Source organism: Perissodus microlepis, chromosome 12, assembly GCF_051167445.1.
Source record: "Perissodus microlepis isolate ML-2025 ecotype Zambia chromosome 12, ASM5116744v1, whole genome shotgun sequence".
NCBI lineage: Eukaryota > Metazoa > Chordata > Actinopteri > Cichliformes > Cichlidae > Perissodus > Perissodus microlepis.
The window spans coordinates 25,924,882-25,951,747 of NC_140472.1; the positions used below are offsets into that span (position 1 = coordinate 25,924,882).

A 26,866-nucleotide genomic window follows, 5' to 3' on the forward strand; every position below is an offset into this window, starting at 1 on the left:
TGAGAACTTTGAATTAACACAAACAATAGACTGACTGCTGCTGCTTTTCCCCTACAGGCTGTGTGTAATAAATGGATTTAGCTTCTAGGTTGAAAAAAGCAATGAGAATGCTAGTTACCACCAGGGGATGACTTGATCGATGACCTCAGTAAATCTTTTTCCTTAGTTAGTGGTCTCAAACACCAGTTCAAGTGTCATTGAATATAAAGTTTTGTGAAAAAGAATGTTTTTCTAGGGCTCTAAGTACACCCTAGATTTCATTTTCTGTATTTTCTGCATGACTTTATTAGTGTCTCACATCACTCTTCTTTACAGCATTGCCTCAGTTGACTGCATTCAGTCTTCTTCTCTATCAAGGACATCAAAAAAACTGAAATTAGTTGTCTAGTAGAGATTTATAAAAACAATCTCAGTCTCTAATCTGTGCCCCTATAAAGAAACATGACATGGTGGAAGATTTATATTCACAGTTGCTGATAATGACTCAGTTCTTTTGGCTATAAACAGTGCCACTATGGCCATTTGTTATATCTGAAACTTTGACCTAATCAGCGTGAACATTTGTTTCCTTCTGAATTTGCTGACAGATGTTTTTTCTTTATCGTTTTATTTGCAGGACGAGAACATCATGAACTCCATGCAGCTGTTTGAAAATGTTATTTAAGAATCTGGACGTCCTCAGCTGTTTTCCTTCATTAGCACAACTCACATACAAAAAGAGCAAAGTCATGCACCGCACCCAATGCCGCAGACTCCACAATAACGTAAGACACCCTGATACATAATGTAGCTCCTGTAAAGATGGAGGGACTAGAGGTTTTTCTATTTCTTGCCACACTCTTTTAATGGTATCTTGTGACTGTTTCTGGATTACAAAAACTGCCTCATTTCAAAGGAGACATTCTTGGATGACTTTTTTGTCCTCGGTGGCTCATCAGACATGCTGATTGTGCTTTGATCAGCGGACAAAAGCCACAAGGAACGAAGAGGCTCACAGAAATTGACAAACTACATGGATACTAACTTTAACAATAACATACAGTATATACACTCACATATGGAAAAACCTGCTGCTTCCTCAGAGTTTTTATAGCACTGGATGGAGAAAAAAATCACAGTGAAAAAAAAAGACATGAACTAAAGCATGTTTGTCATCAGATATGTCATGTGGAATTAGCTTGCACTACAGTTTTATGACTATGTATTATATGTGCCTGAAATAAAGGCACTGTAGATACCTGCACCTGATATACCACTGAAGAAAACCAGTGTATATGTATATACATGTAAAGTTAATAATTATATCTAATGCATTGTGTTGGTCTAATCTGTGCTCCACCAAGTGATGGAATAGGACCAGTGCTCAATATTTGTTTAAGAAATTTCAATGTTAATCACTTTAAAAAAAATGGTTAGTAAGCGTCGTTGGAATTTGGGATATTTAAATGTTTCTCTTCTTTTTTTTATTTTTGTTTTGGAAGATTATGATGCTGATCGGATTACAAAAACGAGTCTTTGCACAACCGTGAAGAAAGACACATCAAACTAAGACTTTTTCTTTAGTATCTGTGAGCATGCTGACTCCACAGTGCCACAGTGTCATGTACAGTACAGTAGGACCTTTGTGATGTCAGGTAATTAAAGATGCTGTCTACAGGTGCGACTTCTTCTCTTTATTGCATCCCTTTATTGTGGTTAACCAGTGCATTCAAATGATGATTCAGAAAAACTTTCATTATAAAAAGTCAATTTCTATTCCTCTGTATTTTGTGTTACATCCTGGCTTTGGAGCATTGTCGTGTTGTGTGACCCGGTTTATGCAATTACGGCTATTCTTCCAGTCTTTCTTGATCATACTGTCAGGGTCTGAGCGACCCAGGATCCCTGAGCAGTTATGAATTATATTATTATTATTGTATGTATATTTGGTGTTGCTGTCTTTCTCCCTGTTTGCGTGTGTGTGTGTATATGTGTTTCGGCGGGCGCCTTCAGGCCTGGTGGGTGTGGCCCTGCTGACGGTCTGGCCACACCCGAAGCCACACACCTGCTGCTGATCAGGCCTCGTCGGGGGAGCTACTTAGGAGAGTCTTGGAGCTCCCACCGACGCGGGATCATTGCTTGAGACTCCACGTTAGTCACCCCGTTGTGCTCGGTTAGTGTGTGTGTATGCCCGCGGTTCTATGTGTCCTGACGGCTGCTTCTATTGTGTCCCCAGGAGAGGGGTGGAGTGCCAGACAGCAGCCAGCACGGGGGAGTGCTGAGACACGGGAGCGGAGAGCACAAACACTGGGAGAAGACACGACACGGGAGTCTGGTGAAAGCACGGGGATTTATTGTTGTTTAGTTTCATACACTGTAAATAAACGCACTGTTTACACACAGAGCGCCGCGCCTGGGTCCTCCTTCCCTACACCCCCACGGTCTGCCAGCCAGACCATGACACATACTGTCTATTACTGCATGCATAATGCGTTCCTCAGCCTGAAAGGGGTCACACTGATACTTTGATACGATCCCTCAGAGTGACCACTAACCTGATGATGTCAAGCCCACCCACTTAAACAATAGAATTGAATACAGTAAAATTATTATTTTAAGTGGTGCTTATTAATGTGCAGAGTAAATCAAGTTAACACAAAAGGGAAGACAATGCCATGAACATATTTAATTTAGCAGCATATTTATTGATTGAACATTCAGGCTTTGGGTGAACAGGTTGCACAACATCACTGTAATGTGTGACATGAAAGGCTAAAAAGCACGCATCGATTTTCTCAGGAATTGGTTAAGGGCCAAAGCTGGGATTGAAGCCAGTAATTAGACATATTTATCAGTTGTAAAACATAAAGTGAAATACCAGGTGCAACAGTAGGGATCTCAGTCTGAGATCTGAGCTGAGATCTTTTATTATTTTTCAATTATTTTGTGCTTATTTTATGCTTTTTTGAATTAAAACGCACACATTATTAACAGAAGCATACACAATGGCAAAAGCAGGGATCTCATGATGAGTCCAAGATAGTTCAAGATTCAAGATTCTTTATTCGTCACATGCATAGTTATACAAATACAACACGCAGTGAAATGTAACCTGACACACTCCTCGACTTGTGCAAAAGGGGGAGAGAAGAAGAACATTATATATTATATACATTAGGTGAATGTGCAGTAGTAGCATTGTATGCAGCAAGCAGGTGAATTCTGTACATTAAGTGAATTAAATAAGAACAGACAATCTGAATGTGAAGTATGCGATACACACAATGTTTCAAACAGAAAGAAGACACTGTCATCACACAATCGCCACCACCTGTGGCTCACCTGCCTCCTAGTACCGCCCCCTTGAGCTCACTGCACCACTCCTACTCAGGCAATATGAACATATTTAAAATTAAAAAAGAATTTGAAATGTACATTGTGCCAGTGGGTGTCTAGAAGAGAGTCCTATCTCAGTCACTTATGGATGCTGTGTGAGAGGGCGGGTGTGTGTGTGTGTGTGTGGGGGGGGGGGGGGCATGTTATGGTTTAGGGCCCGGAAGGCTTGGGGATACAAGCTCCTCTTGAGTCTCTCTGTCCTAGCCCGGATGATTTCAGAAGTTGGAACAGTTTGTTGCCAGGATGGGACGGGTCCTTCAGTATCTACGCTGCTCTAGTCCGGCATCTCCTGGTGTAGGTGTCCTGAAGTGGAGGGAGAGCAATCCTGTAGCAGTGTTCTGCTGTACGGATCACTCTCTGAAGAGCGTTTTGGTCCTTAACACAGCTGTTCCCAAGGATGTGATGTTCTGTGTGAGGATGTTCTCCACAGAACCCTAAATACACAATACAAGCCCAGAGCCCAAAAAGCTCGTTTTAATTGTTTAGGAGGCTGCAGAAAACTTACAGCCAGGTTATACAAGCGGGGTTATAATTACAGAACCTGTCCTTGAAGGGAGGGAGTCTGGGCTGCGTCACGTTCTAAGTCGCTTCTGATTGGTTAAGGTGGGGCGAAAGCCTACATAGGCACCCGACGTCACGGGCGATGTGGGCATGCGTCCTGATGAGCGTCATTCCCGTGGCTTTATGAAAGGCGAAATCCGTCCACGCGCAGCTTTTTCGAAACCGAGGGGAAGCAGGTCGTCTAGGAAGAACTGGGCTTAAGGACAGTCTCCCAATCTCTTCGCCACCGTCCGCTGCGCGCGTGTGAGCCACTTTCCGCCTTCAACTGTCGCCTGCGCGTGCCTCCCGCCTCACACAGCTTCAACAACACAAGCCACGGGGACAAGCCAGCGTTAGCCGAGAAGGGAAGTGGACTCTGTCTACTCTTTTATCAGGTAGGTGAGTGCAAAACGTGCCACGTTATTTTTAATTCCAGTGCCTTGTGAGTGTTAGGCACCCCTGCTTTGGTTTCCCACTCTGTACGCCGTCTCAGTTTGGGGGCTGGAGTTGGCAGAAGATAACCGCTAGCGGTTAGAGGTGTGTGAGCTCCCCTCTCTCTCCTCAGAGGACTTCGTGGGCCGCCTCGACCGTGGCGATGCTGATGCTGAAAGTGTGACCGTGAAAATAAAGGCCCAGATAGCCAGGCTTCTCTTAGGGTTCCAGTACTAGTCACCTTTCTCCTCTTTAGCTCTTTTTTTTTTTTTTTTACACCGTTACTTATCAGTATGAGGTTTAGGGCAGATGTATCAAGGTTTCTAGATAATGAGGGTTTTATTGTGACTCTTACAACACACAAAACATAATACAGATAGACTAAGTATGCATGAATAAAAACCCTTAATGAATCAAGCAGCACTAACTGCTACACTAATGCACATTTGGCTTTTAGGATTTACTGGCAATTGATGATGGCAGTGTCCTAGAAACGTGGCTAGGCAGGTGGGTGTATGCTCACAGTACATGTGGGTCTATCACATGACCAATAAGTGGCCCAAAAAAACCCAACCCAAAAGCCAAATGGGCAGTGCCTGGAGGTGACATGGCAATTTACGATTGCATGAGAATTGCATTATAAAATTTACTTTGTATCAGCACCCAGATTCCAGGTAGCAGCTCGACTGCTTTATTTTCCTCTCTGAGTAGTTTAAATTTCAAATGAAACTGCCATTCTCAGAGCAGGGACCTTTGATACGACTGCACCTGCTAACACGGGGCTTTGTTGTGAAAGTAATGCTTTCAGCTTGTGGTTGTCATCATCAGGGTCCTCAGATCAGTCACAATTGTCATGAGAAGTGTCACAGTAATGCAATCCATGAGATATTTTAATCTGTAATGTGACTGAGATTTGGCCGTTTTATTCTTTCAAACTGCTGACATTAGTTATAATGCCAGCATTGATGGGGTTGTGGACTGATTTGATATAAATTTCTTCCACAAAACACACAACGCAACTGCTGTTTAAGCAGGGGATTTAGTGTATTTTTTCCATTTACCAAATAAATACCGTGGTGTAACATAGCTGGTTTTCTGTAAGCTTTAAATAAATACTTTTGCCTGACCAAATGGCCAGTAGCACATTTGTGTCCCGTCCACAAATAAACAATTCCTCTAGCCTCATTTCCCCCTCTAAAATTGTGTTTTTGAAAATTCTTACTGCAGTCTGTTAGTGCTTGTAGTACATACCCTGCACCACCCTTACATGCAAAGTATTATCCTATGTCATTTAACCTGTAGTTTTCACAGCACTTGAGTGGACAAGATTTGTGACATTTTTTTCTTCAGCTGTGTTTAGTTTAGTTTTTAGATTTTCTTTTATTTAATTTTGTGTAGCTGTTTTTCTTGGTGATGAATATTCACAGGTAGTATGCATCGACATGGAGGTGACCTGCTTTCAAGCTCAAGATTTTTCTGACCCACTACATGCAAAAGAAAAGGATGCATACACAAGGAGTGATGTCCTGGGTTAATAGACATGTATGTAATCCCCAAAAGAAACCCATACAAGTGTAATTAAGTAGTTGTTGAACTTAAATTATGAAAAACTGAGAAGTGCAAATAGAGCTAAAGAATATTTAGAGGATTTTTCTTAGGAATGTTATCCGGATAGTAGATTAAAATCAGCCATTTTCTTCATAGATAATAGGGGTTTTAAGGAAATTTACTATAATGATATTTATGACAATATAGAAAAAAATACTAATTTTTATTGGTGTTTGCAACACAGAATGATGGGCGTTTTCCATCCTTTCCCAGTAATCTACAGTCATCGATGACAGACTACCTAAACTGAAGTCTGGCTTTATCAGAGTGCCAACACCAGCATTATTACAGTGCAACTGTAGTGACACAGCATTATATACGAGGATGCAGCTTAAGTCTGGGATGTTTTAACTAGCTGTTTAAAGCCCTGCTTTTCCACCATTTAACTACATCCGTAATTTCCATGCAATGTTTGTTCCTGTCATATTGAGTGCACCTAGCGAGTGCTCCAGTGTGGTGCCATTGGTTCGTTTACTTTTGGGTCACACATCACCAGTTGCTAATATCTCCTTGCATGCCGTCATAGCTTGATTGTACTTGTTGTCTGTGGTGTTTTTGGTTTTCTATATGATTTGTTTTATTTTTCTCCCCCTCAAGAGGTGAAACAGGCAAAGAATTGTGCTTTGTTGGCGGTCTGACCTCTTGTAAACAGGCAATCTACTTCAATACTATTGACATAGCTCTTGCTCTAAGTGTTTGAGCTTGTCTTGTTTATTTGCGTGGTAGGTAATTTTAACTCATGCATTGGTATAGTATGATATGGCCCAGCCCTAATAATGTTTTCAGTCTTTCAGATGTAACAGATGGCAGTTAATAAACCTTGGGGCAGATGTATGAGCTATTGATCCATAGGTGCTGTGATGTAGAGGGGGGGAGCTCAGTGAGTGCAGCAGTGACTGTCTGAAAGAAAGGGGAAGATACAGATGAAAAGCCATTTGTAACCACAGATTGTTCTGTAAGCTGTTTAGCCAGTCACACTTATTCATATTGGGGACCAAATGAAAGTGGAGCACTTGAAATAGAAAGAAATGTGACAGGCTGTTGGGACCAGGTGTTCCCTTTGAAGCTCTGTCATCCGTTATCCTCAAAAAACCTTAAAGTGAAACTGAGGAAAGTGGTGATTCTGGTTGTTTGGCCAGAGCAAAGGTCAGTGGTTGAGATTTAATTGTGGTGGGTCACGATCACATCAAGGAAACAAAGAAAAGCAAAGATGCTACAAAGTGCTGAGGAGGAGGAAAATGGCTAAGAACCAGTCCTGTCAACAGCAAAAGGAAAACAAAGAAAGATGGAAATTGATGGAAAAGATTATTTTAGAGCAGTGGATGAAGTGATGAAATTTTCCTGCCAGTGTTCCCACAAAGAGGCACCCCTCTCTCATCTGTCAGTTATGTTTAAAAAATAATAACTAGCTGTCCATGAACAACCTGTTCATGGACAGCAGTGGTATTACCATTAGTTTATATATCAACTGTAAGTCATGCTAAAAACATTCTGTGTATTTATTCGATGCTACTGTAAAATAAGGTACTTCTCTGACTTCAGTGTGGTTTATTTCCAGTTCGGTTAAGGTTGTACACTAAACTGCAGTCATCCTGGACATTGTTTCCTTTTAATCCATTAAACCATTTCATCTTGGTCACACTGAAAAAAGCAGTGGCTCACCTAACAGAATGTCGGGGCCAGGACAAGACTCATAGAGGCAAACTGGGTCACAGATTCTGGCCCTGTTTGGTGTAGGCAGCATGTGACTAAGATTACACTGTAGTGCTGGGTCATGCTGTGCCTTCCTGCTGTACTGTGTAAATGTGTCTGCTTGTGTGGTGTTGACTTCTGTTTTATTTATAGCTTTATAACATTGATTTTCTGCTAGAAAAAGAAATAAAAGGAACCTGTTTTATAAAGTTGACAGCTACACATGCAGCCGTCTAAATTCCTGTTTGTTTGTTTGATATAATTGAGTAAGATGTGGATTAAATGGGTAAAACCAGCATGGCAGCCCATATGACTCTTGCGTAACAAATACTGAAAAACATACCCTGCTGTATTATGTGAATATGTCTTATGTGAATAATTTATTATGTTTAGCATTAGTGGAGCATTGTTTCTGAGGTGTTGTTTTGTCTTAGGATTGTTTTGAAATTGCAATGTCCATAAATTTCCCTCACAGAGGAATTTGTTTGTGTATGTCTGCCTACCCTTACAGCTGTTGATTATGATTATTTGCGCTGTTTTACCCTTCTTTTCTTCTGGGTCACATCTGGCTTGATGTAATGAGTTGTAAAATTAAAATGAGGATTCTATGGATTCCCCCCCCCCCCCCCCCCCAGAAAAGATTTTTCTCTAAGGGGGAGGAGGGATGTGTGGATGGAAGTGCCCACTGAAGCCATTTATTGATTTATTGGTAATTGTGTATAAGTTGTTTTTCCTTAGATGCTAGTCTTCGTGTAGTGAAGACCAATTCCTTTATAATATATCCTAAATATTAAAATGACTGATCTGAGTGAATTTATGTAAAATTGTTTACATAAACATTTTAGAACTTGAAACCTGATCCACAACCTCAGATTATGTTTGTAGAGGTCCTCTCAGATCCATACTGATCCCTTAAAAATTTAAATTTAAAAATATGCTGGCTGCTGATGTGTCAACAGTGTGCTTAGATGTAGACCATACAGATGGCTGTGCACTTGCATCACTCAGAGGGTTCCCGTTTGCAGGAAGAGTACTACTCTCACATGGAGCATAAAAAAAATATATCTCAAAAGATTAAAAGCACTCTGTGCCCGTCAATTGAGTTGACATCCTCCACGAATTATACAAATTGTGAAAAAGTTCATTTTGTACAAAAGCAGCCCTGTGACAATTTGTGTTTATATTTGATTACAGAATGATTGTAAGCGTTCTTTGGGTTTGGTGCTGTGTCTTTACATACAGCTGAATTTTTTTTTTTCTCCAATATTTATACATTTTGCAGACAATGAAAATGAGTTTGACCTCTAGCATCATTATCCAACCAAGGCAGACTGCACCCACGAGCTAATTCATAACCCAGATTTGCACATTTTTAAATGTGTCAGGCCACAGCCAGTTTTTTTTTTTTTTTTTTTTTTCATTTTTTTTGTTGTAAAGTGTTGTAATGAACTTCAGTTACATTTTCTTTGCGATGACCCACTTTTATTGAAATTGGATAACTTTCTGTAAAAACCCAGGTCATGCATTTTTATTTATTTATTTTTTCAAAGCAGATTATGAAACTGTACAGTTGGCCAAACGAAGGTAATTGGTCCCCACTGTTATGAGCAGGTGAAACTGGTTGTCCTACTGTGAGGTCCAGCAAGACTCTGGCTCAAGTAGACTTTAAGGATTGCGTCACCTTTTAAGCAACAAGGGATGCATTTAGTTTTTAATCGCTGCAGGGCTTGGTGGGAAAAATGCCTGAGGCTGTAGGAGGTGGAATGACCTATAAGCAAAGTGTACTGTTACAGTAACAAATCTGTTCATATTCTGCTGGTGGCATGCTGTGTGGGTGTAGGTGATGCTTTGAGAACAGGATGAAAATGCAATTAAATGGGGAACATCTCCTGATCTTAATATTATTGTCTGTCCTGCTTGTTGGTTTGTTTTTAACTGAGAAACAGGTTTCTGCAGCACAACATGGGATTCCACTCCGCTGTTTAACTGAAGAAAGAACATGTGGATTTTTACTAGGTTTCCCTTCTTTTACAAAGCAATGATGGGTTTTTTTCCCTGTTTCTTAAAATCCATGTCTTTGAACCAAATGACCACTAAAACTGAGTGAAGTCAGTTAGTGTTTCATTTTCTAAAGAGAGATTCCACTGTCTGTATGTGATTTGTTTTGGTGAAAGTCTGGAACAGACTGGACTTAGATGAATTTTGCTGCTTTTGGAGAAGCAGGGTGGACATTTGCATTAACCCCCCAAAGTCACAAAAGCTTCACATTTTAGCTGCTACAGCACATCTGCAAAAGCAAACAATGAGTTGATAAAAGACATCAGTTTGAATGGAAACGGTCCCCAGACTTATTCATTTATTTATTTATTTACTTATTTTGACCTTCGTTTAAGTAAAACCAAATATTCCAGCATTTTAGAATTCCTGTAGCTATTCAAACCATTGATTGAACTTGTTGGACGACATAATGATGTGACAAAGCCACTGAGCAAAGATGTTTTTGCTTAGTGGCTTTGTCATTCAAGATGTATTTTTCAGTGTTGTGCAACTGATGTTTTGCTAGCTTTGGCCCTTTCTGTATGATTATTATTGATTGTTATTTTCACTGACCATGCAATAGCCACACTAGTCTAGTGAAACCATAGATTTCCAAGGATAATTAATGAACTTGATTAGCAAACTGCATGTCCAGATAAAACACTACAGTTCAGTATGAGAAGCCAGACTTCAAAGCGCCTACCTCCAGATTCCTGTTAGACACAGGATGTCTCCTGAACAATAGTCATCCCAGGATCTTAATTCTGAGATGGCTTAATTTTAGATAAGCCAGGTGAATACAAATTAACCCACTTCCCTTACAATTCTCATGAACAGGGAAATTAGAAATACGTTTTTCCCTTTTTTTTTTTTTTTTTTTTTTCTCACTTCCTCATCAGCTGAAATTTTATAGCAACTTGAAATAGTGGTGTTCTCCGTGAGGTTACTATCTGCTTGAATAGAGGAAAAAAGAAGAGGTCATTATATTTTAGACCAGAAAAACCCCACAAAACTACATGCAACACACAAAAAGAGTGGAAAAAAGAGTGAGTCATCTATATGACAGGAAGTATCCCAGCAGCCTCTGGGTAACTTGAGGTCTGATGAGGCGAGTGTTAACAGCAGAAGAGCCATGCTGCTGTAGCATGAAATGCCCTGCTCCCCTGTCGCACCAAGAGATAAAAGCGAAAAGGTAAGCTCACTGCGCTTCCTGAACCAGCAAACAGGTCCAGGTTTCAAACGAAACCTGAAATGGTTTCGTTTGTAACACTTACCTTTCATCATGTGTTAATTTTTGTGGTTGTCAGTTGAGGTTTTTTTTCCAATTTTGTGACTCATCAAACTCTGATCATCAGTCAAACCTGCTTATTTAGACGCACTGTTTATGTTGATCAGTTTTGGAGTATTTACAGCCATGTTGTCCTTGTTACTCTACTGTTGAGGGATCTCTGTGTCTACTAAACTCTGCTCCACTGGCAGCAAGTTAACCAATGTAAACATGTCCTTGCAGTCTCTTTGCAGTCCTCACCCCCTCCCTCATGGTGAAATCAGAACTGTTCATGTGTACCCTGTCATGTAAGATTTTGCCTGGCACCTCATTGCCTCATGACCACATGCGTGCATATTTTGTAAGTAGTGAACGCTCTAGAACATGTGGTGAACAAAACCAGTAATCAAACCTTTGGTGGAGCATTTTTGCTTTAGAAATGCACTGTAGCAATTAGGGTTAGGCATTTCAAGCAAAAGAATTTGTACTATACATGGAATTTTAAATGGGACCTATTTGGGTGTTCAGGCATTGGTCTCCAATGCTTGGAAGCTAAATCCATCTTTTTATAAAATTTCAGGTTAAAATAAGAAATTATGATTCACTCAAACTCATAATTTAAAGAAAGAATGGCAGTAGCCTCTGTTCAGCCTCTGTTTATCTATCTTACACACTCGACCAATCAACAAAAAAGTTAAAAATAAAAGAAATGTCTCTTCCAGCGAACATTAAAAAAAAAAATCTCAGACGTAAAGTTAAGTCTTTTGTGTGATTTGGCGCATCTCGAATGAATGAATGAATGAATGAATGAATTATCCAGAAAGTAGCTATATTAATACTGAAACAAACAAAAGAAGGTAAAATATTCCCTCCAAACCAAGTTTTATAAATTCTTTGACAGGAAAATCCGCATGTTTATCAGGTTTTAGCAGTGTGTGGAGGTGGTTAACAATATTACCAGCGGTGTTGAAGACGCGTTCTGAAGGTGTGCTTGTGGCTGGTATACACAGATATTTCCGTGCCATGTGTGACATCAGTGGGAAACGTTCTTCATGCATTTTCCACAAAGCCAGTGTATCATCTTCTCCATCTACGACCTCCTCGCTGAGGTAACAGTCCATTTCTGTCTGCACCTTCTCCTCCAGTTTGCAATTTGGCAATTAGTTCATCCTTGTTTGGACTTCTTCTGTGTTCTAAATGCTCAAATCAGTCCATGCATGATTATATTGCTCCGGCCATCAAAAAGTCTGCACATTTGCGAATATAACGACTATCGTTGGTTATTGGACTGACGATTGTTGGTTGGAAAATTTTTACATATTGCCCAACTTTAATTGTTATTTCCTCCTGCACACTTTTGCCTACTATTACCATCTGCCATGATCTTTTCAACATTGCAGGGCAACTTAGGCAAACCACACAAATGTAGCTAAGATGGTTCTACATCATAGCCTCTTCAATATAAAAACCTCTTGTTGTTTAACAAAATAATAAAGCTACAATGGAGCCTCTACAATCATACATTTAAGCTCCGCTTGTCAGACCTGTTGATAAGGAAACTAGATTTGTAGCAACACATGACATCTAAAGACTCACGGTCTCCACGTACTCACTCTTGTACACTCTGCTCCATGCGTCTCATACATATGCAAAGCATGGACGAGACAGGTAAACTTAAGATGGCATTATTCAAGTTGACACACATTTCATTTACTGTGTTACAAATGCATGTTCATTTTAAATTTAATCCGCTGGACAAGTGAGGCACAGTTGTATATACAAATGAAAGTAGTCCCCTGTTCTTTATCTTCATATACATGACTAACTTTAAATAATAAAGCATGAAAAGATTTTTTTTTTTTTTTTTTTTTTTTTTTTTTTTTTTTTTTTTTATTTAATGGAAGGAACTTGTAAGTATCCAGTTCTGATGAGTAGAGATGAGTTTTTAAGTGTGTAAAAGACCTAAAAACTAAAGCGCTCTGGGTGCTTGAGTAGCAAAGGGCTATACAAGAACCAGTCCGTTTACCAAGTCAGAAAGACTTTTAACTTGAACTTTATTTTCTTCACTTTAAAATTTTTTGCAGCTTTATTTTCCCTGGTACCAGATACTTTCACAGCAGCTTAAGTTTGACATGATAATGACATTTTTTTTTTCTTAAGCTCGAGAAACGGTGGAGCTTTGCAGCGTCGTACATGACTGTACATTTTGCATTGTGAAACTTTGGATTCATGATAACATGACAACTACAAAAGACGTTCTTGCGCTTCACATTGCGGGAAGATTACAAAACCAGACAAACAGCATTTACATTTAATGGATCATATTTTTATAGATTAAAGCAAAAAAGAGTTTCTTAAATTTAACTTCCACATTCTCAAATACAGGACTTTTAATTCTATTAATTCCATTTATTGTGTGGATGCTTTAAGCATCCACACTATTGAGTTCCTGTTTCTCTTTATTCTTTATTATTGTGTGGATGCTTTAAGCATCCACACTATTGAGTTCCTCTTGGGACTTCCGTACACTTTTTGGCACTTAACTACTTCCACAATTTTCAGCCGATTTTCACCGTTCAAATTTTAAACTATTCTGCTATTTCTGCTAATGTGTGCTATGACTTTTGGTATTTTTCACTATTATACTTTTTAAAATATTAAGCTTAATTTGTCCCATTGAAATGAATGGGAAACTTCTGCAATTCTGCTAAAATTTGCTTGTTTTTGAAACTTAACTACTTCCTCATATTTTCACGTAGAACAACCATTCAAACTTTAAAATGTTCTCAAATTATTGGGCTATTCAGGTATAAATCAGCTTTTTCAAATCTTTTACCGTTTTACTTTTATGCCTCTTAAAGTTTTCAGTTGCAAAATTGTGATTTTTCACAAAATACATGCGTTGTTATGGTTGCTATGCACTTGGCTTCCAGTGTGCCACTGAAGGTTTTGCAGTCTTCTCTTCATGTCCGAACAACTTCTTGCTACTTGCTCAATTTTCACTCAACTTCCACAAATTATACATCAAAACGTAGGTATTTTTGCTGGCTTTCCGAAAATGTCACTATCATTGTTGTGGGATTTATAGAATTTTGGCAAATCTCCTCAGACCAACACAAAGTCGCAAAACTCTCCATAGAAAGTCAATGGAGAGCTTGTTGAAAATCACCGCTTGATTTCTGTAATGAGAGGCATATTCGAATCGTCATATCTCCTTAACGAAGCAAAGTTAAGACATGAGGCTTGTCCCAGTATATCTTCAGACACTCCTGACGCTCACAATTCAAGAATTATTTTCTCACCTATTACCGTTCTGAAATGAGTTAGACTTGTTTGAGGGTAGGAAATTCGTCCTTCGCTCAGATTTCTTCAGATTTCAAACTCTGGAAATGAACCACTTTTTTCTCTCGTCATATCTTTTTAATGGATTTCCACAGAGACCTGAAAATTTCCATGACTGTTCACCAAAGCCTGCTGTCTCTTACGGTGAAAGAATGATATTGATACTCCAAATAGATTTAGAGTTAGAAAGCGTTGTTTGAGGGCAAGTCAAGGCAGTTTTTGCTTCGCTCTACTCAGTTATGGTGCATTAGAAGTCAAATATCTTTAATAATTCATATTTTAATGATAAATTGTCAACACTGGAAGATTCCCCCATCTCTTCTGAACAAAACGGTGTAAGAATGACCGTTGTAGCCCCTACGGTTAGGAAATTATGGTCATTTGTTTGAGGGGAGTCGTCACTATGAGAAATAGACTGCAAAAATCCTGTGTCTCTCTGTGCTGCGTGCACCAAAGTACACAGCCTCTTTGATTGGTGGATTCAAATTTAGCAGCTCCCAGGCTGCCTGACTGAGCTTGAAACTTGCTTCTCTCTCCCTGTGTGTGTGTGTGTGTGTGTGTGTGTGTGTGTGTGTGAGAGAGAGAGACTTTTTATGGGATGATCTCATTGTAAAGATTTAAATTCAGTATATTTAGAGTGGTTGACTGAATTGGATCTTTTGTGTGTTTCTCTCTGTGCATGTGTGCTTCCTTGTGTGTACATATTTGTGATTGTGTGGCTGTCATATATTTTTTTGCTGATTTTTTTCATTTAACAAGTATATTTGAGGGAGCCTTAGCATGTCCAGCATTTTTTCAGCTGTCCATTTTGCTTTTCCAATTTTTCTGTTTAAGTTATTACTATTGTGCTAAATCATACTATTTCTGCTATTTTATAAGATTTGTGCCAAATATAGTATTTCTGATTAATTATAATTTTTCTACCAAATCATAGTACAGTATTTTTGCTTTTTATAGGATTTTTATAGGATATTTATATTGCTTAATATAGTATTTCTGCTTTTTATAGGATTTGTGCTTAATATAGTATTTCTGCTAAATTATAGTATTTCTTCTTTTTATAGTATTTGTGCTAAAACATAGTATTTCTACTAAATGTAGTATTTATGCTTAATCATACTATTTCTATATATTTCTACCAGGTCCCCAGGCAGCCAATCCTCTGTGAGGACTGAGACATTCAAATTTTCAAATCAGGGCCTGCACGGCTTCCCAGCCAATCATATATGTGGGCTGAGGCATTCAAATTTGCATATTGGGGCCTTCATGGCTTCTAAGCCAGCCAATCATATCTGAGGGCTGAGGAATTCAAATCCACAAATCAGGGCCTGCACGGCTTCCCAGCCAGCCAATCATATATGTGGGCTGAGGCAATCAAATTTGCATATTGGGGAATTCGTGGCTTCTAAGTCTACAAGTCATCCATGTCATATATCTCTAAAAATTCATATTTTAATGATAAATTGTCAACACTTGAAGATTCCCCCATCTCTTCTGAACAAAACGGTGTAAGAATGACCGTTCTAGCCCCTACGGTTAGGAAATTATGGTCATTTGTTTGAGGGGAGTCGTCACTATGAGAAATAGACTGCAAAAATCCTGCACGGCTTCCCAGCCAGCCAATCATATCTGAGGTCTGCCGTTTCTTCTCTCGTCATATCTCAGCGACAGATGTACAGAGAGCAATGAAAATCGCGGTCAAAGTACACCAAAGTCCGCTGATTCAGCCAGTACAGGAATTATGCTTCTAGTCCACCCAGTTTTTGAGTTACACAACGTTTTGTAACTCAAAAAAACGGCGCTTTTTGCCTCTCACCGCGATCTAATTCTGACTGCTCATCACCCTGTTTTTCAAGGCGCCCGCTCTCTTTCCCAGTGGCGCAGTTGGTAATGACACGGGTCTCCAAACCAAAGGTCGTGGGTTCGATTCCACCTTAGTCAACAGGTTTTTTCCCTACAAATTAATACACTATCACAGACCAGTAATTCATATTCATCATTTATTACAATTCTGCAAACTTTTAGAATTTTACCAGCTTTTCTAATATGGACCTCACATTCTTGTTAACACTCCATGGCACAAATACTGTTCCCTTTAGGCTCTGTGTATGTGTGTGTGTATCAATATTTCTCCCATTTTAAAGTATTACTCCTCCATAATTGTATTTCTGTTAAATCAAAGTACTTTTACTACATCTTAGTACTTCTGCTCAATCATAGTATTTCTGCTTTTTATAGGAATTGTGCTTAATATTGTATTTCTGCTAAATTATAGTATTTCTGCCATTTTATAGCATTTGTGCTAAAAAAAAATAGTATTTCTACTGAATGTAGTATTTATGCTTAATCATACTATTTCTATATATTTCTGCCAGGTCCCCAGGCAGCCAATCCTCTGTGAGGACTGAGACATTCAAATTCACAAATCAGGGCCTGCACGGCTTCCCAACCAGCCAATCATATATGTGGGCTGAGGCATTCAAAACTCACAGCTGGTTGACTGACTAAGAAACATGCTGTTAACAGCCCCAGTTCACTTGCTGGTGTGTGTGTGTGTGTGTGTGACAGAGAGAGAGAGAGAGAGAGAGAGACCCTCTTTAGGGCAGCATCTCATTGTTGGAAAAAAATATAATATATTCAGACTGGTTGACTGGCATAGACCCTCCATGTGTCTCTCTCTCTGTGCATTTGTGTATACATATTTGATTTTGTGTGTATCTGTTGGCTGTTCCTTCTTGTTTTTTAAATTTATTTTTATTTCTTTATTTTTTTTTCACAGGTGAACAACAATTAGTTTTGAGGGAACTTAACCATGTTCCGTTCTTTTCCAGTACTTTCACTTAAGCTATTACTATTCTGCTCAATCATAGTATTTGTTCTAAATCATTGTTATTATGTTTATATTGTAGTATTTCTGCTAAATCATACTATTTCTACTATATTATATTTTTCTTTCTAAATATAGCATTTCTGCTATATAATTGTATTTCTGCTATGTTATAATATTTGTGCTCAACCAGAGTATTTGTGCTAAAACATAGTATTAATTTAAAATGACAACATTCATAGTTCATCACAGTGTCTCTGGTAATCACAGTATTTCTGCTCTGTTGTACTATTTTTCTAAATCATAGTGTTTCTGTAATGCTTAAGTATTTTTGGCTAAATATATTCTTTCTGTTATCTTATACTATTTCTCCTAAATTCTTGTATTTTTGAGAAGTTATCATGTTTCTGGTAAGTTACAATATTTCTGCTAAGTTCTGCTATGCTATTGTATTTCTGCCAAGTATTATGTTTCCTCTAAGATATTGCAGTTCTGCTAAGTTATTCCATTTTCGCAAAGTTCCTTTGCTTCTGTAAAGTTTTTACAATTTCTGCAACTTTTCAGCTTTTTCAGCTACTTTTTGCATACAGCTTCAGCTTTAAAGCATCCACACTGCATTTTCGCAGGAAATGCAAATTTTTCTAGTTCACATTTGTTTTTTTCCAATCCCATTGGGCAATGAATAGTAGTTTCCAGTTACAGTCCTTATTATGTCTGCTGGCTGTCTTACAGTTGAGGAAATTTTTTCTGCTGTGCACCTCCTGTGGTTTTGTTTTCTCTGATTCTGATAGCTTCCTCCAGATTTATGTAATGCATTTTAAAAACAAAACCTACTGAAGTAGTTACAAGATGTTAAGTAACAAGACTCTGACAACAAAATGCAGATGGGAATATGCGATCAATGCTTGTTTTTCTTTTCTTTTTTTTTTTTTTTTAATACAGTTTTTCAGAGAAGGCTTCTTTAGCTTCATTGTTTCATTAGGAGAAAATACGATCAGCTTTGAGGAGATATTATAACTCTTGTTTTCATTAGCACCTCCCCAGACATGGATTAAAATACACAAAAAAATAACAGAAGTACAGTGCTACTGTTGTCCTTCAACCCACCAGTGCTCACGGAAGGAAATGACAATGAAAAGTAAAAGACTGGCCGATATTGCGTAATAGGATCACAGAAAAAAAAATAAAAGGTGTTTCCTTTAATGAGCTAGAGAGTTTACATTGGTACATTTTTTTTTTTTTTTTTTTTTTTTTTTTTTTTTGTAATTGTATTTAATTTTTTAAAAATTTTTTTTTTTTTTATGCTGGGGGAAAGTGGATTGCGGTGAACTTGAAATCTTGTTTCCTTCTAAATGGTTGTTTCAAAGACAGGAACAAGTCTGAAACCACTTGCAGGAGAATTCACATTAGGCAAGTTCATATAAACTACTTTCAGAGTGAGATTTAAAAAAAAAAAAAAAAAAAATCCCTAAATAGTAATTGTTGCAGGACTGCAATTTAACTGCCAAATAACACAGACTCAGATTGACTGGACCGTGTTGGAAATCTGTGTGCATTTTTTTAAATTGGATGAAAATTATTTGAAAACCTTTGCCAGTCTGTAATAGTTTAATTAAAGTCTTATGTTTTTTTTGTTTGTTTGTTTTTTTTGTGTTTTAAACATCTGAAGTCATGCTTTTCTATGAAGTTTATTCAGTTGGTATTTTTAGGTAAAGGGGTTGCTACTTCTTTAAACTGTAATTGTAAAAGCAGCAGTTTAAGCATTAGTTTAGTGCTTGCTGCTGAACTAAAGACTGAACTGAACTATGCAGTCCTGCAGCAGGCATAATGTCGTCTAGACTTTGAGCCCCAGATTAACATCTGGAGGGGATGGTCCTCATACACATGTGCATGCTGTCACATAAATTGGAGATGAAAGCGCCAACACAAACATCTGGTGTGGAAACGAACAGCATGGCACAGGCCTGCAGTGGATCTGCAGATCGAGTTACCATGGTTATAGATCCTTCAAATGTCCAGCAGCTTGTGTATTTTGGGATGATTTAAAATAACCACAACAGTTGTCTTTGTTTCTTCTTGCCTCACTCTTTCTTCACTGCTTTCCCATCTCTCTAATATCGTCTCTCTTACAAACATGAATACTTTCCCTGTTTTTGTCCTGTTATGTTTGCTTTTACATAATGTGACATTTCATGATTATAAAACTGCAGATTTTGATTTTGTTGTGTAATGGCATATACTCAGTTTCAGTTCTCTCTCTCTCTCTCTCTCTCTCTCTCTCTCTCTCTCTCTCTCTCTCTCTCTCTCTCTCTCTCTCTCTCTCCCTCCTCCCCCCCCCCCCCATGTTTTTGTGGTGGGGGTGGGATGAGGGAACGACACAGATTTCCGATCATCACCGGCAGACAGGCTGCTGGGATACTTTCTATTCTATTCCACATCTCAGAGATGGTTCACAGCACTGAGAGAGTCATAGGCTAGGCAGCACTGAGCTTAATTAAGTGCAGTCATTTCTTGTGTTGTATGTAGTATTCATTGCTTAGATTAATAACTCATCATGTGACAATATTAAGGGATAGTGGTTTAGTACAGCGGTCCCCAACCTTTTTTGCGCCACAGACCGCTTTATGCCCGACAATATTTTCATGGACCGGCCTTTAAGGTGTCGCGGATAAATACAACAAAATAAAACTAGTACCGGTACCGAAAAAAAGAAAATTTATTCATAACACACGTGAAAAGACCAAGGAAAACAGAGTAAACGATAAAAACGATAAAACCCTGAAAACTATACATTTCACACCTGAGCCTCAACTCTCGCGGCCCGGTACCAAACGACTCACGGACCGGTACCGGTCCGAGGCCCGGGGGTTGGGGACCGCTGGTTTAGTATGATGTTCTTATTTTTGTAGTTATGGCAGGGATTTCTGTGATAACACTGAGCTAATATTTTGCATAGAGGAAATTTGTCTTGCCCACAGATTTTAAACAGAGCCAAACAAAATCACTAGTAGCTTTTAGTAAAATGATTTAATGGAACACTTTGCTTATCAAATGGCAGGAAAATGCACAGATATGAGAATCACTGCCTTATTGATTATGCTTACTTGAGTAGTCTCCCCTTGGAAGGCTGATGCTGATACAGGAAAAACACTCTTCATTAGACATGTTCTGTTTTGAGCCAATGAGTATTATAGCCCATTTTTCAAAAATCTCGGTAAACCTTAGGTATGATTATGTGGGGAAAATCCCATTAGATCGTCAGTTTCTGAAATATTAAGATCAGCCTGTCTGGCACGAAAACGCGTGCAACATCCAAAACCACTTATGCAACTCACCATTGTGATGCTCATTTTAAACTTCAGCAAGTCGTCTTGACGATCTGTACATGCCTAAATGCAATGAGTTGCTGTAATGTGATTGGTGGATTAGATATTTGATAACAAACAGTTGAACAGGTTTACCTAACAAAATGTTGATAGATAATTGAGTGTAAGTGTCTAGTGAAGATTTAAACTTGGTAATAATTAGCAAGAGAAAAAATAAAGGCAGAGCTGCAGGCTAAAGAGTGTTGAAGGAGCTGAACGAATTGCTTTTGTGAAGTTTATTGTTGAGCCTTCCTGTCATCATGTTAAGTCACAGCCTAAAGTAGAGGTAAAAATTAAGAAGCAAATGATCGAATCCATCATCATATGCCTCAAAGATTGGCAGTGATAAAAGGAACTGATAATGGTGACAAATGGTTGTATGATGCAAAACAATTACTTCAAGCTCCTGATGGGAACACTTGACTCACATGTAAGATTTATTTATTTTTATTTCTCCCCTGTAGTGTTTCTATTCTGTGCTCAGACTCGTATAAAACAGTTTTATTCACAATGGAAACCTTTCTTTGTTTTCACAGGAATAAGATAATTAATAGATAATTAGACTTATAAGCAGAGTTAATAATGGCCTCTGTATCAGAAACAAATTGATATCCATCCATAATTTCAAGTGTGATTCAAGTGTTTAAGTAAAAGGCCTCCACAATAACAAATGCCCCACCATTAATAAAAGCTGGTTAAAAATTGATGACTCTGAAATGAAAATCAACATGCCAAGAAGAATGAGGAGGGCTGCCACATTTGGTGATATTGTCTTTCAGTTATTACCTATAAGAATAACAGCCAGGACATTAAGATTCAGGTTTTCATAAAGTTATCCTTTCACAATGAAGTGTGCTGGACAGAATTACTTGCCTTATTGTCTCTGTACGACTTAGATCTTTTTGAGTCATTTAGCAGAGGCGATAGAGATTTTTGTTCTACAATTTAAATTACAATCTGGTCCTAACTCTTTAAAACTTGTCTGACTAGTTTGAGATGGCTTTTACATGCAATTATATGAGTGTGCTTAAAGTGTCTTTAAAGTTCAGCTGGGCCCTCACTTTTCTCATAAGACCAATTTAAGGTGCTTAAGACATGCACTTGTTAAAGAGCCAGAAGGCTTGCAATACTCTACAGCTCTTGCCGCCTTCCTGAAACCGAATTACAATCGGCATATCAGTCACACTAATAACTCTTGCTTGTGATTAAATGCTATCTGTCAATTTAACTTATGTCTCACCTCCCTCCTCCTCCTTATCCTTGACCCTTTTGTGTCTCTCTCTGTGCTTCCTCCCCCTCTTCTTTCCCCCCCCTCACGTCCTCTCTTATACTGTCTCCTCCTTTCCCCTTCTCTTGCTCCTTCCACACAGATGCTCCCAACCGCCCAGCTTGGCAGGAGTGATGGGATGTGTCATCTAGGTATTACAACTATCCCAACATCTTACACTGCAAGCAGGAATATGACTGGGCGGGAGAGGATATTTTGGGAGGGCTTTAGGTTGAAAATGTCAAAAACTGAAAAATGCAACAAAATCCAACACAGACGATGAGCCGCAACAAAAACGGGATTCACAAGCAACGTGGACAGCTGCTGACATTTGATAACAGTTTAAAGATTAAAAATGTAAGCATGTAGTTTTTCGTAGAGCAAATGGTTGGAAAACTATATCTGGCTGCAGTAAACTGAGACCAGTATCACAATATGAGTGTCTGCATCTTTCCGTACCATGATACTCCTGTAGAGCTGTTAAAACATGTTAAAAATTTCAGATCATTCAGTAATGAGCAAACAGGAAATGCATCAAAATAATTGTTTTAGTTCATACTCCAGTCAAGATCTAGTGATCAGAAATTATTTAACATTAAAAAATAACGTGGTACTTGATATTAAAATGTCTTTGAAAATCTTAATATATGCAAAATACAAATTTGAGGTTTTCTTTTCCCAGTGTAGCCATTTAGAAATATACAAAATGCAGTCAGCAGGATGCTCATGCCAGTAGTACTGTCTTCTAGATAGCGATGAGATGGAAAAGTACAAGTTCAATGAAAATTTGCTTTCCAGCCATCATTTTTGAGACCAAAGTGGTACTGAAGAGTCTATTGCACATATTTTGTGTCGAAAGTGGGGATAAAGGCCGTGGAAAAGGATCAAAGGTCTAGTCAAACATTCTTGATTAAGCGACACATATACCTTAGCTTGTGACAGATGTCAGCGAGGACTGGTTTCTTTAAAAGTGCAGTTAGAGGGATCAACCAAGCCATAAAAAAACTTTGGTTTCTAGTAATTATAGCATGTCTATCCTCCTTAACAGTGACAAATACAGCTGCAGTCATGCAATATCACTTCACTAAAGTTTAAAAAGCTGTAACAAACTACAAAAATGACAACTGGTGACATAAACCACACTTACAAAAAGTGCTGGTGGGTATATTTTCTTTCCTGTGTGGAGCTCTTCACTTCCTGCATTGGCAATCATTTATCAGAGTATTTATCAGATGTATACAGCAGTTTTCACTCAGTGAGAATTTGTCCGTGTGCTCATTAATACAGCTGTCCTAATGAACATCACTATTATTATTTTTGTTCAGTTATTTAGACGTGTAAATATGCATCTGGAGTTTGTTTCTAATTTATCACATTGGAAACCTATGCTTACATCTGTGTACATCTGGGACATTTATGTAATTTCTATATGTTTGCGTGCATTATTGTCACAACAAGACAGTTCATGCATATTAATTAAAATTCTACACAGGCCAGAGCACCACACCAGGGACATGTGAATACATGAACACCTGGCTTGTGGATGATAGGTCACATGTAAAATACTCGCAGCATTTTATCCTCTAGGGATGTGTCAGTTGACCACAAAAGGCACAGTTTAAATTTGTAAACCAGTTTAGGCATAAACAAAAAGAGATCGAAACAGAAATGACATTGATTTAAAAAATTAGTACGTCTTATGCACCATGCCTGCTAAAACTCCTTCTCTTTCTGCCTTCTGCATCATCACACAGTGATCTTTGTTCCTGTTGTTATCAAATACTATTTTTCTTTTAATGGGCTCTCCTCTTTGTGCCTTTTTTTGTTTGTCAAAGACCTGTTTGCAGCATGGATTACTGATTGACATGTATCCCTTGTTAGTTCACAAGTTATCTGGTTATTGACAATCTGTGCAGGCTGTTTTGATTAAGGCAGATTAAGATGACCGTTTTCTTAATATAGTGAAAAATGATCCATATAATGGCCAGAGCAGTGTTTCTTGGGTTGTTTTTGTTTGACTAACAAAACATTTAAGGTATTATATAATCAAGACTTGGTTAACTTTTCACATATGAATGTAAAAGCAAGCAAAAAAACCCCAAAGTGAATTGCAGGAAAAAATATTCTGTCAACTAGACAGAAAACCAATCACACTGATAAACTTTCTGTTAGATCCACAAAGTTCAAAAGGGGTAATATTTGTGTCTTCTGGATTTTTAAAAAGTAGCTTTGGACCTGGAATTACTTTTAAAATCCCTAAATGTAGTAGTGGCATAAAGTTGCATGTGAACAGTTACAGCACTGAGTGTTGCAGCACATGCTGATTTCTAGACCTGTGGCTAGTTTTCACTTCCCAAATCTTCTGTGAACTCTCTTATCAGGATGTAAACAGATTATATAGCTCCAATAAGCGGATCTTACTTAATTAGAACTATGTCATCATTATTTCTTGTGCTTTTACAAAACTTCTTAACTTTGTCTTGGTTCTTCAAAGGACACCAGGTATCAATAATGCAGATCTTGAAGTGAAAAAGCAATATCTTAGCTAGTTAAATATGTATTGAACAATGGCTCATGATCCCTTAATGAACAGTTCAATTTAATTGTGTTTATGCTGTTGCTTTATTATTGTGAATCAGACTAAGAATAAAGAAAATAAAGTCTGAGAATTTAATATATTCCACCAGAAATTTTGACCCATCAGCCCCTGCAGTGCCCTGATTTTATCACAGGAATGTTGCCCTTGTAAATAAATCAAATATTAATCCCTCCTTATCTGTCTCATTTTCTAAGCAGAAGAGGCACTCCTAGACGATGTAATCACCCTGAAGGATTCATCTGAAACCACACCACAGCAAGACCAAGGAGTAACAGAGAACGAGAAAGAAGACGAAGACAGAAGCATGGGTGTGGGGAAGAACACCACCTCCAAATCGATGGACAGCAGCAGTGAAGGAGGAAAATATGAAGAGGAGTGCAAACATGGGGCAAATTTTTACCCAATTCCGGTACATACAACAATAAATAAAATGTTCCCACAGAGACCACAGCCACACCTAAAGCACACTTGTATAATGAAGACAAAGACAGGGGTTTGCACATAGTTGGGATTGTCCTACATCTCCTCACATTACTCTTTTCTGACTCACGCAATCATATTTGGCATTGCTTTTTGCCTGGAATGTGTTGGAGCAGACAGTCACACACGAACCTCTTACTTCATGGTCACTTAGTGCATGCTGCAGCCGATACTTTTTCCATCCGTTTCCTCTGTTTGTCCTCTTGGCACCAGGCCGCTGCCTTATGTAGGTCAGTGGGGAAAATCACAACAGAGACATTTATCAAATCTGATTTCCTCCACACAAATATGCTTGTTAATTCTTATAGCTCCATTAAATTAAAACATAGCATATTTTAAGAGATTCTTTTTCATACGTGTTTTACTTCTTGCAGGAGATTTGCCCATGTTCTGTGCTTACAGGAGAAGCTATTATGCTCCTTTTAAGTTTATATTTTTGGTCTACTAGAATTGCGTTGCATGATTCAAAGATCAAAATAATTCTTATTTATCTTACACTCTATCGTACTGAAGCCTTTAATAAAAGCCATTTGGGATTCTTTAACACTAAGCCAACTGATTGACTGCCCCTTACAATTAGGAGAGTGTGGACTGTTGTGCTCAGTCAGGTCTGTGCAGCAGAGATAACCATGTTCCAGATATCTGCAGTTGCTAATCCTGCACAGCCAAGAGAACGAAACTGTCGAAATCAGAGCATTTAGAATAGTATGAAGTATGAACTTTTGCCTTGAGATGAATACTTGCACATACACTGTCTTTTAGACCCCCGTTTCTTCTAGACTACTAAAAGAACTCATACCGTTAATTAATGCTTCATCTTAAATATGACCAACCTTTATTAGTGAAAATTACAAATGATTTTCTTATGGCCACTTCTTACAGTAAGGTTTATTATAGAGTTACCACATGTATCTGGTTTTGGACCAGGGTAGATCCCCGACATGCGCAGGGATCAGGTCATGAGGTCTGGGGACTGGCCAAGATCCCCTTGAGGCGTCTTAAGACTGGAGAGGAGAGAGACATTTGGACTACCTATATGTTAGCATGTTGGTCCCATAACAAGGCCCCAGGTAACAGAAGGACTGACTATTTATAATTATCATCATCTTTATTTATAAAGCACTTTGCATCAGCTGTGGTTGTTTTAAAGTGCTGTACATTGGAACTAAACCATAAAATTACATAAGATATAAATAAAAGTAAAATAATTTGTAACTTGTGAGAAACCCCATGTGCTCTCCATTATTTGCACAGCTTTGCAGATTAAGTTTCACATACAGCATGAGTTAAAAATGAACCCAGCCTGTCCTACACGCAATATAAAATGACTGTTTACAGTTAACAATATCCATATTGTTTCCATACAGTCTAAAAGTGTTCACATTGAATAAGGTACTTTTTTCATTTTAGAAAAAGTTTTAGTTGTATTTGCAGAATCTTTTTCCCCCTAAAGCAACTCTAATTTGGCACTTCTCCAGAATATTTCTATACAATGAAAAAATTAAAAACAAAACAAAAAAACCACACAAAAAAGAACCTGAAATTTCCTTCAGGAACTGGTTAAGATTTAAATAGTGCAAGCAAACATCCTTTCATGTCCTAAAAGAGGGGGAAAAACATGAAATTAATTTTCATGTGGCTTCTTAATACCCTTAAATGTTTAAATAATCAGGTGACACAGGTTAAGCAAGGTATAAACTACGATAAATCCTCCCATAGAGCTTTGAGGGTGACCACAGAGCCAGCTGGTTTCCTGTTAGAAACTTAGATAAGCTTTGTTCCCTCTTTAAAAGAATTTTCTCTGGAGACATTTACTGAAGCTGTTCAGTGGAACACAAAGGGAAATAAAACATGAGCGTGACATTTTGTGTGCATTTAATTGTCCTGGTGATCTGACATGTTTCCCTGATAACCTTCAATATCCACTCCGCCGCTCAGAGTTTAATCTGGAGGCCTATGCATGCCATATGTTTGCATGTGAGGACTGTAGAGTAAAAACTCTGGGTTTGGTGGGCACATTTACATACGCTCCTGA

The 26,866-nt window shown here is 38.3% G+C and overlaps 2 protein-coding genes across 13 annotated transcripts in view; both read left to right on the forward strand.

Annotated features, from left to right (window-relative positions):
* LOC146376400 (calsenilin-like) overlaps positions 1-1,656 on the forward strand; it is a 55,300-nt gene extending 53,644 nt beyond the window's left edge. For all 5 annotated transcript variants that reach the window (XM_084945700.1, XM_084945705.1, XM_084945701.1 and 2 more), the window contains one exon: positions 617-1,656. In XM_084945700.1, the coding sequence (XP_084801826.1) occupies positions 617-664 (48 nt within the window). In that variant the 3' untranslated portion in view covers positions 665-1,656. The remainder of the gene's footprint in view (positions 1-616) is intronic.
* Positions 1,657-4,018: 2,362 nt separating this feature from the next.
* Positions 4,019-26,866, forward strand: part of slc23a2 (solute carrier family 23 member 2) — a 43,884-nt gene continuing 21,036 nt past the window's right edge. Inside the window, exons 1-3 of one of the 8 annotated variants that reach the window (XM_084947185.1) lie at positions 4,019-4,314; positions 21,856-21,904; positions 24,546-24,760. In XM_084947185.1, the coding sequence (XP_084803311.1) occupies positions 21,856-21,904; positions 24,546-24,760 (264 nt within the window). In that variant the 5' untranslated portion in view covers positions 4,019-4,314. Of the gene's footprint in view, positions 4,315-4,338; positions 5,890-21,855; positions 21,905-24,545; positions 24,761-26,866 lie in introns of those variants that run through there. The other 7 variants (XM_084947187.1, XM_084947184.1, XM_084947186.1 and 4 more) reach the window with 7 other exon arrangements.